The sequence below is a fragment of the Panicum virgatum genome, chromosome 1K (assembly GCF_016808335.1).
Source record: "Panicum virgatum strain AP13 chromosome 1K, P.virgatum_v5, whole genome shotgun sequence".
NCBI classification, from domain to species: domain Eukaryota; kingdom Viridiplantae; phylum Streptophyta; class Magnoliopsida; order Poales; family Poaceae; genus Panicum; species Panicum virgatum.
The window spans coordinates 45,847,642-45,858,203 of NC_053136.1; the positions used below are offsets into that span (position 1 = coordinate 45,847,642).

General features: G+C 49.6%; 1 protein-coding gene and 1 long non-coding RNA gene across 3 annotated transcripts; one reads left to right on the forward strand and one right to left on the reverse strand.

Annotated features, from left to right (window-relative positions):
* Positions 1–6,942: 6,942 nt before the first annotated feature.
* LOC120712396 (dof zinc finger protein 2-like) lies at positions 6,943–9,789 on the reverse strand. 2 transcript variants are annotated; one of them, XM_039998171.1, is made up of 2 exons: positions 8,860–8,891; positions 6,943–8,553 (listed from the first exon to the last, which is right to left on the reverse strand). In XM_039998171.1, exon 2 carries the CDS (start codon positions 8,530–8,532, stop codon positions 7,456–7,458), a length of 1,077 nt encoding a protein of 358 aa, XP_039854105.1. In that variant the 5' UTR covers positions 8,533–8,553; positions 8,860–8,891; the 3' UTR covers positions 6,943–7,455. The 2 variants fall into 2 exon arrangements, with proteins under 2 accessions (XP_039854105.1, XP_039854112.1); XM_039998178.1 differs by lacking the exon at positions 8,860–8,891 and adding an exon at positions 9,461–9,789 and having other exon boundaries at positions 6,953–8,553.
* LOC120712409 lies at positions 8,956–9,836 on the forward strand. The gene is made up of 2 exons (XR_005690871.1): positions 8,956–9,398; positions 9,494–9,836. It is a non-coding gene; the product is annotated as an uncharacterized LOC120712409 (long non-coding RNA).
* Positions 9,837–10,562: the final 726 nt, after the last annotated feature.

A 10,562-nucleotide genomic window follows, 5' to 3' on the forward strand; every position in this document is an offset into this window, starting at 1 on the left:
TTCCAAGATAGCAATACAGTACTGCCTGTCTCTATGGCGATGGTGGATACAGGGGCAAAATTATTACAAACAGTTTTGCACAGGCCATTGAGAGTTACTGGGTTTTTTTTATGAGAAAAAGTCCATTTTGACCATCCAACTATTGCCCGAATTTGGTTTTGGCCATTGAACTCCAAAACCGGGTATTTTCGACCATCCAACTATCAAAACCATTCACTTTTGGTCATCCGGCGGTTTTGCAAGGCGGTTTCGCTGACGTGGACGCCACGTGGAGGTGGGGCCCACTTGTCAGCCATTCTCTCTTCTTTCTCTTTCTTTTCCCCCTCTCTCTTCTCTCTCGGTCCCTCTGCTCGGCGGCCCCCTGCTGCCGCTGCCGCCGCCCCCTGCTGCCGCCGGCGCGCCGCCGCCCCCTGCTCGAGCAGTGCCGCCGCCCCTTGCTGCCGTCGGCGCGCCGCCGCCTCCTGCTCGAGCAGTGACGCCGCCCCTGCTGCCTGCTGCCGCCGCCCCTTGGTGCAGTAGGCGCCGCCGTCACGTACTACAGCCGGCGCCACCTGCTGTAGCTGTAGCCGCCGCCCCTTGCGGGCCCACCCTGATGCAGCAACGTCGCTGGAGAGGAAGGAGGGAGCAGCGCTGGGGACCGCCGGGGCAGGAGAGGAAGGAGGGAGCGGCGGTGGCGGCCGCCGGGGCAGGGGACGAAGGAGGGAGCGGCGGTGGCGGCCGCCGGGGTAGGGGAGGAAGGAGGGAGCGGCGCTGGGGGCCGCCGGGGCAGGGGGTGCGGCGGCGGTGGGGAGGAAGCGGCGGGAGGGGGCCGCCGGGGCAGGGGAGCTGCGGCGGTGGGGCCCAGGGGAGGTGCGGAGGGTGCGAGGACGAGCACCGCTGCTGGCTCGCCTGCACGCCGCCGTGGACCACGCCTGCGACGCGGAGCACGCCTCGCCGCGGCGCCTAGCCCTAGCCGCCGTGCCGGCTCCGCGCAGTCCCCGCTGCCCAATTCGCGCGGCCCCTGCACCGGCTGCTGCTCAAGCCCGCCGCCGCCGCCCAGCTCCCTACCACCCCTGCTACGGCTCGCCGCCGTCCAGCTCCACGCTGCCCCTGCACGGCTCGCCATGGCCCAGCTTGCTGCTCCCTCGCCCTCACGCCTAACCGTGCGCGGCCGCGGCTTCCTGGCGGCGCCGCTCGCGCCGGTTGCCCGGCGTCAGGCTGCCGCACGGCACCACAACGGCCTCGACGCCGGCTCACCGTCCGCCCTCCCGCCGGTCCCTGCTCCGCCCGCCGCCGGCCGTCTGAAGGGAGGAGAGAGATGAGAGAGGAGAGAAAGAGGGAGACAGAGAAGAGAGAGAGAGTGGGGGTAGCACTGACAAGTGGGCCCCACTTCCAGCGTCCACGTCAGCAAAACCGCCCTGCAAAACCGCCGGATGGCCAAAAGTGAACGGTTTTGATAGTTGGATGGTCGAAGATACCCGATTTTGGAGTTCAATGGCCAAAATCAAACTCGGGCAATAGTTAGATGGTCAAAAATGGAATTTTTTTCTTTTTTATGTGTGTGGGTCGGGAGGACTTTGCCTGACATTGGCACAAACAAATCAGATGAATCAATAATCATGCTCCGAATCGTGTGTCACGAGGCTCCACTCTGAATTTGTTGGTGAAAACCCCGTTTGGGCTGGTTCGTGTGTCAATTGCTTGCATTGTCTTGGTGAAGGTTGAATTCAGGCATGGACTGCGGAGTGCTGAAAGCAAGCGACTCCTGTATGGACCCTAGCAGTTACCAACATACCATTAGCCATCAGAGGGCAGCTTCCTTCCGGGCGAAGTCTAGCAGAGTGACGCGCGCCACGCGGTAACAGTGACGTCCACCGCCCAGCATCCAAGTCGCACGCAGACACCTGCGACAGGTGGTCCGTGGCCGCATCCCCTGATTTGGACTGCTGTTCCGGCCACGGCAGGCCTCTACTCCCCCATTGCTGCTGCTACAGCTAACGGCCGAATCGCTCTTCCCCAAGCCGACGGCCACGCACTTTTTTTTTTTAGACCAGTTCGTGCGCTTCTTTGGTACAGCCCGTGTGCTACTGCACACACGCATTAGGTGGTGACGCAAACACTACCACGGCAAGGCTCGCGTGCTGCACAACGCTGGCCAGTCACTCCAGCCAGCACAGGTATAGACGAGGCGAGCGAGACAGGTTCGCTGTCGTCTCTGGACTCATCAGAGAGCCCGGCCGGCCGGCTGCTGGCTCACGCCTTCTCAGCGAAGTCGCTAGCACAATTGATTCGTTTTCGCTTCGTCGATCGATCGGCCATGACGTCGCCGGCCGGGCGGCCGACCGAGGTGAATGGAGCGGCTTTTCCGCTGCCGGCCGGGGTCCGCCGGGATCGCGGTGTCCGCCAGTGCGCGGCGGGCGACGGTGAATGAGAGGACGCTGGCCGCAGTGCCATCGCCCGGTTTGGTTTGAACTAACACAATCTGGACTGAAATTTTATCAATTTTGACCGTTAATTAAAGTGTCAAACAAAATCAATTCACAAAACCAATTTCAGAACTCTGCACTAGGAATCCTGAAGAATCTAATGAGATCTTTGACCGCGTAATTAAAAGATGGTTACTGTAACATCAATGTAGCCAATCATTGATTAATTACTGTCATTAGATTTGTCACGAAAAATTACACATATTTTTAAAAAGATTTCACAAATAGACTTCATTTAGTACTCCATGCATACGAGATTCTTCTATCGAAAATTGTGCACGCACTGTTTATAGAATCTCCAACACAGATCCAAACACGGCACGGGTCGGGGAAACTTGGCGCGGCCTTTTTTCCCTGCCACAGTGCGTGGCGTGCTTCCCCTGCTCACCTGAGCCGAGCAACTACTACAGTCTACAGTGCGCGCATGAAACATGTTTCTTTTTGGCAAAAGTATGCGCTCCAGTGCCCTCGCTGTTTCTTTCTTCTTTCTTTCTTTTTTACTGTGGAGGGCGACAGCGAGCTGCACACATTGACACAGTCACACACAGGAGAAATGCCACATCGTTTGCAGTGTGGACTGAAGCGGTGAAGCATCATCTATCCGAGACTCCTGCTGGTTCGTACTGAAAAAATAAACCTGGTGGGGAAATTAGCTAGTGGATCTTCCAGAACCAAGCTGCTGCAACGAGTAATGGCGTTCAGCTGTGCACACCAGCTGCTGAGTGCTGCTGACTCCCGAGGTTCCATGATTGTGCTGCTCCAGCCATTGCTGCCACGAAGGAGAACATGTCTAAATGGACAGCGCAGTGGCATGCACCCGGCACATGCATGCAGGCCGCTCCTTGCTGACAGGAACAACATTGCCCGCGCTGCATCACAGTAGCCGGTAGCCAGCCTTCCATTTGTGTGTAGTCTGCCGTTTATTCTGCTTGCAAGGGAAGCGTTCTGCTCGTTTCTTATAGATCACGTCCCTGCCAAGGGCGGACGCAGGATACATTTCTAGAGGGAACTCGTCGTCTCCCTTCGATCCCCTTTAATTTTAATTTCCAGCACCTCCATCTTTGTCTCCTTTATGTTTCTCTTACTTATTCTTCCTTCTCCATCTCTCTTCTCTCCATGGTGCATCATGTAAACTAGACCTATAGCCCGCGCATTTGCGCGGCTAGTATTGAAAATTCAAAAATTTGTATATTGTTGTATCCTTACTTAAAAATTATACTATTTTTTATCATACATCATCCTGTTCATTATTGTAAATTATGTCTTATTGTTGATTAAAACAATTCAACTATGATCTACCTGTAATAACAATTTGATTTGTTGAGCTTTAATAATATTATGCAGATAATTATTCTTATTTTCATTTTATTTTGATTGATTGTTGTTAGCTTTAGTTTTTATTAATAGTATATATTTGTAACTGATACATAGCTAAATGGTATTTTATATTTAATTTTTCATAATGGCATTAGTGGGTAATTTTTAATTAGGCACAGAAATATTTTAGGCTAATTTTTATCGTAATGGCAGTGATGGGTAATTTTTATTTTTCTATTTTTCTCCGATTAATGTGGAAATTTCTAGACCTTGAGAGCGAACATGGAGGTTCCGTTTGTTGGCCAAATAATAAGGTAATAGATGGCTATATACGAAAATGCAGATGATGATACTAAATGTGTGGTCTATTGATCATACACAGAGCACAAATAAGGATAATCTTGGACAGAAATTTTTCCGCTGGAATCTAGATGTACTTTTTTTTCATGTTTGAATGTACCTTCGGATATTCTATTTGATCCTTATTAGACATAAATAAAAATAACTAGGATACATTACAAATCTATTCTTTTGGAAAAAGTAAGTCTATTCACTTAAATTCTGAACTTAGAAGTTATTATCCTCGATAAACCTAATCGTTTGAGTCTTTGGTATATATCCTTTGAATCCTTAACATCATTCTAGTTTTCAGCATGCTTATCCTTATGAGTAAGTCTATAATTATACAGCCCTTGATGAAATCATAATGACTTACTTCAATTTCGACCGTGTCATATCGGTATTTGTAGATTTACTTTGATTTTGACCCTATGATATCGGTATTCGTATAGGGCTAGACTAGATCTTTCGTGAAATATAGCCCATGATGATGGTGTCATGCTCTAGGTGAATGCAAAATATGCTTTTACTCAAATATAGCATATATTTTGTTTGACATATTTTCTCCTATTTTTTATTTTTTTATAAAAAGGGATGTTTTTGATAGATGCATGCCCATGAAAACCTGAAGCGAAAAATACTCGTTTATCAAAGTAATGAAATGTAAAGATATTAAATATTGTATCTTGCCTATGATATTTACAGATATCTTATTCTCCTAATCTGTTTTCCCACACTTCAGCATCCATGTGATGATTCGAAAATATTAATAAACCGGTCATTGTCCTCTACATTTAAATTTTATACCAGCATGTTCATTCCTATGGTGGTCAAAATGTGTTATATTTTCTCTAAAATCGGATAAATAAACTTTGTGTTATTTAAAATAATACTAAACTAATAAATAGTGGGGGAAAATTAACTAGTTATAGGGATATCAACCTAGTTCAACTCATGGAAAATATGCTGAATAAAACAAGAGGATGGGTCTGTGGCCTACTACGACTGTAGGCCATGGTGCACACACTTGCTTGCACACACACACCCAAATTTAGCATACCTTGTCCTCCTTGTGACCGGTTTCTATCAGCACATTCATATTGCATTGGGTAGTTTATTTATTATAGGGTGACCAAATGCCAACAAAGGCGGAGTTGTACTCGGCAGGGCCTCATCCCTAGGAGAATGTTTTGGTGGTCCCACAAGATTAAAAAGGGCTTCCATGCGGTGGAGAAGTAGTGTTACTAGGGCCTGACCATCCCATCCACTGAAGAAGACACACGCACAGGCCCGGCCGAGGCCAGAGCATGTACATGGACGAAATGGTAAAGTGGGTGAAAGCATAATTAATTTGATGGCAACTTTCGGGTGTGGGCAGTTGAACTCTGCAAGTGAATGCTCAACTAGCTGCAAATAAAAAAAACAATAGTGTAATAATGTGTTCATGTCCTATACTGCTAATCTGCTATACACAATACACTTGGCATGACAGGTCACCGGAGGAGGGCAATCAAGGTCTCAAGGAGCATAATGCATGGTGAGGAGGAGGGGGCACCCTTTTGGTTTAGAAAATACAATGGGTTGTAGTACCAATGGCCTGCAGAAGCACTTGCAGATGGCCTAACATATGATAATAGTACCATGTGGAGAGACAGGGGGTGCAAAAGCACGGTGTTTGCCATACTTACATATTCCTTTCCCCTTTCTCCACGACGCCCCTCTTCCTGCTCCTCCCGGTAGTGCTTTTCATGGCTGGAAGATTCTTGGGCTGTGTAACTGTGTTTAGATGGAGGGAAAAGGGGATGCGAAAAGTCACATCGGACAATGTATCACACTGTAGCATTTTTTATTTTTTGTGTTAAATATTGTCCTACTATGACCTAACTAGCCTCAAAAGATTCGTCTCGCAACGTACATCAAAACTATGCAATTAGTTTTTTTATTTACCTACATTTATTACTCCATGCATGGGTCATTTGCTATATTTAATGTTTCGATGTGATAGAAATGTGATGGAAAGTTTGGATTTTGAGGCATCTAAACACACCCTTGGTTTCGTGATGATGGCGGCGAGATATGACATCTCAGAGTAGCTATCCCTGCTAGAACAAGAAAAGAGCTAGCACACAAGGAAATGGAGGCACTGTTTGGTTTGAAGTAGCACAAGTAGCACAAAATTTTTGACTAATAATTCGGGTACTAAATAAAGGTAATTTATAAAACTAACTCCACAACCCTGTGCTACTTCACGAGACGAATCTAATGATGCCTTTGAATGCACGATTAGAGGATGCTTACTGTAGCATCACTGTAGCCAATCATCGATTAATTACTGTCATTAGATTCGTCGTGAAAAATTACACCCATCCGTGAAAAAGTTTTACAAATAAACTCCGTTTAGTACTCCATGCATGTGAGATTATTTTCTCGGGAATCGTGTGCGCTACTCGTGCTCTCCAAAACAAACAGAGCCTCCGATACACCTAGAGAGAGAAAGGTATAACTGATATCAATAACAATAAAAGAATAAAATACTGTATGAAGAATAAGAACGCACATATAGACGTACTCCTACTTGTATAGACGATACAGGGCTGGTTGAACACGATATAAATGAGCCAGCCATAAAATATGACTGTTACCGGGTACCGTAAGATAGAACAGCACAGCACTGTATGCTCCCTCACATGATCTACTGATCTACTAGGACTCAACACTATAACGAACGAATTAACCAACTGTAGCACACTATGATCACTGATGATGCAGCATGTGCATGTTCACTGCTGGCAGAACCAAAACCAAAAAAACGACCCAGGAAGAAGAAAGAGTTTTAACCAATACAATCGATCTGGAATAATACACACGACTAACCAGATTGTGTGTTATCAAGCAAGCTTTAAAAGCACAGCAACACGCACGCAAACCTCTACGAGATCCGTACATGTGCTTTTTAACTTCGACCAATGTAGTAAAAGGCTGCTCACTACATGCACAACATTGACACATGATTAACGCAGCTTGCTCCTTGGATTACACGATCAGGAATGATAGATCGTCTAGGAGAGAAGCTGTAAATCACCGGTTCACCACCCTTAATAATCTGTATATCCTGCTGTGTTAGCCCCCAAGTCGATCGCCACACGCATGAACAACACCATGAAACCGAAAAAAAGAAAAGAAACCAAACAACCAGAGAGATCAAACGCCATATGTGAACACTAATCACCTCCACCTCTTATTAACTCCGATCCTTGTCTTCTCTGTCTCTATCCCTATATATCTCCACATGCTGACAACGGCGCGTGCATGAGCCATGCATGGCGCGCCGCCTTTACCAAGGCCCGCCGCCGCCGCCATTGCTGCTGCCGTTCCCGAGGATGCTATTGCTCCAGAATCCTGCAGTCTCGTGGCCGCCGGTGACGCCGCTGGCCCCGCTGCCGTCGCCTGCTTGATCTTTGCTGTGCTCGTACTGATCGGCGCCATTGTTGTTCGCGGCCCCGGCTGCGGTCACCGCCGGCTTCAAATCCTCGAAGGGGAAGAGCAACCTGCCGGCCGCGCCCTCCTGCAGCCCGGCGCTGTAACCCCCGGCCCCCGTGCCGTGCGTGTCCAGCGAGAATCCGAGCAGGCTCTGAGACTGCGGCGGCGGGGGCATGCGGAAGTCGCCGAGAGCGAAGCCCGCGGCCGCGTACTCGGCCGGCATCCCTAGCTGCACGTGCTGCAGCGGGACGTAGCAGCCGGTGCTCCTCAGCAGCTCCATCGCCGAGAGCGCGCCAATGCCCCTGCCAGCGGCGCCGCCGCCGTTGCCCGCCATGGTCGCTCCGGGGTTGCACACGCTGCTGCTCTCCAGGCTCGGGAACGCCGCGAACTCGGGCGGCTGCAGGCCGCGGCCGTTGTGGTGCGGGAACGCCAGGTTGAGGTCGTGCGCGCCCTCGTGCATCAGCTTGGGGTTCTTGGCCGCGAACCCCACGGGGATCGTGCCGGACACCGCCGCGGAGGTAGAGGCGGCGGCCGCGGCCGCGGACGACATGGCCGAGGAGGAGCGCTTGTTCTTCCTGGAGCCGCCGCCCACCGGGACGTTGCGGAGCGAGCCGCCCTCGGTCCAGTAGCGGCGGCACGTCTTGCAGAAGTAGCGCGGCTGCTGCAGACTGTAGTTGTTGTAGTAGCAGAACTTGGTGTTGGTGGAGTTGCACCGCGGGCAGTTGAGCGCCTTCTCCTTCTGCGGCCGCGCCCGCCGCTCTGTGCCGGCGCCGGCGCCGGCCCCCGCGGCCGCGCCAGCGCCGGGCGCTGCCGCGGCTGCTGCCGGAGCGCCAGGAGGCCTCTGGGCGCCGGGTGCCGCCGAGGGCGTGGCCGGCGGGGGATTCGGATGCTGGTTAGGATTTGTGTTTCCAGCCATGAGCATCTCCTCCATGGGCTTCCCTAGCCCTAGGCCCTGATGATGGACACATATTGCTCATCGTTAGATGCTACCAAGCTTGAACAATGTTAATAAGAAGGCAACCAACAACTACTCCTAGTGGAGAAAGAACATGTAGTATGGGAGAATGAAGAGATGGGTAGCACATAGAGGAAGGGGGTATATGAGTTAAGGTCTGAGGATCCTTATGGTGCAGTGCAACAAAGAACCAAGCAAATGGATACAAAGTGAGATTAAAGAGAAGGGGGGAAAAGGCAAACAAAAGGTGAAAAAAAGGAAGGAAAAGATGAGAGAGAAGCACGGCACCACACAAAACTCAACTTTGTCTGTGCTCTTGTAGGGTTGCGTTTGTGGCGTAGCACTGCTACTTACTCCATTTCCTCCTATCGTTGTGGACGGTCTCACCCAAGACATGGCTGCTCTTTTGATGCAAGGCGTTGGAAGAGAGAGAGAGAGTAAAGCTATACTATGAGAAAAGGAGGGATAAAAAGGATGAGAGCTTGGAAAGGGGGATAAGATGGAAAGAAAGGGAGGAACAAAGGAAAAGAAAGGCGGTGCGTGTGCTCCTTTCAAGGATTAAAAGGGGAGACAAGGGAGAATTAAAGGCCCCAAGGCCCTCAGCTCGAAGCCAATGGAGAAGAGACGGCACGCACACAGAGAGGAGATGACGATGCACGCATAGATCTATGCAAAGAATAAAAGGTTTGCCATGGCGGTATCCAAGAAGAACAAAGCCTGCCTGCCTGCCGGCGAGACGGATCATCATGCCCACATCTACTCCCATAAGAAAGCAAAGCTCCGTGACCCAGGCACAGGCAGGCCAAAGAGGAAGAGCAAGACATCAAGATCCAACCCGGCAGGTGAGAGATCTCGTTCGCCTATCGCTGATTCGATCGAGACGGTTGTGCGCGGATTAGCTCACCTGGTGCCACTGCGCCGCATCCATGCATGCAAGGATCCCAATTGCGCTCCTCGCCAGCGATTCTCCCTTCTCCCTGCGCGCGAACGAGGGCCGATCGAGCGAGGGAGAAGACGAGCTCAGGAGCAGGAGGAAGAAGATGAGGAGGAGCCTACTACTGGATGGGACGGGCGAGGCGAGGGAGGAGGAATGCCCTGTGGATGGCCCGAGTGGAATTGCTCCCCCCTTCTCTAGTCTCCTCCTCCATATGTCATGAGATAGTGGGATTCTTTTCTGCAATTTTTTTATGTGCTCTAGCTGGCCTGGGCGAAGGCAGGAGGAAGAGCAAGGGAAATTTGGTGCCCCTGGCAGTTCTGGAAATGCGTCAAAATTCTTTCTTGCTGGACTTGGAGTGTGTTTTGTGGGTGTTGCGAGATTTGGGCAGGTCCGGAGAGGGAGAGGGGCCGGAAAAGAAAAAAAAACAATCGGTGACAGCAGTCAACAGGAGAGGGGCAAGCCGCGCAGTCTGGGCACCCAAAACCGAAACCCGAATTTGAAACCCAGACCTGACCTGAACTCCAATTCGGATACAAATTCAAACCCAAAACCGAAATCCGCGAATACCCAAAACCGAACGGATAATCCGAAACCCGAATTTTTTTCAAACCAGCAATGCAAGCCAGCAACACCATTTCCAAGTTTCCAATAAGCATGGACATCTAAAGTGCAAAACAAATAAACAATCAAACAAACATGACAGCAACTACATTCCAGCAAGACATAGTGCAGTGAGATTATTACAAATAGTTGAGATTATTACAAACAAAGTAGCATCACACAGGGAGCACTCCAAAGTTCAAATGTTCAATACAAGTGAAACAATAGAAATCAATATTAAGACAAGTAACATTATTACATAGTTCATCATTTTCATTCATTCATCAATTATGGTGGAATCATCTTCATCCTGCGAAACAAAAATAGAGAGATTAACTCATTACTGAAATGTTCATCATTGTATATAAGTATATTCACAAGTTGAATACATAAGCAAATGACAGCAATACCATTTCTTTATCTTTTTCATCAAGACAAGTCATCAAAGCACCAACGAAAGTAGACTGAG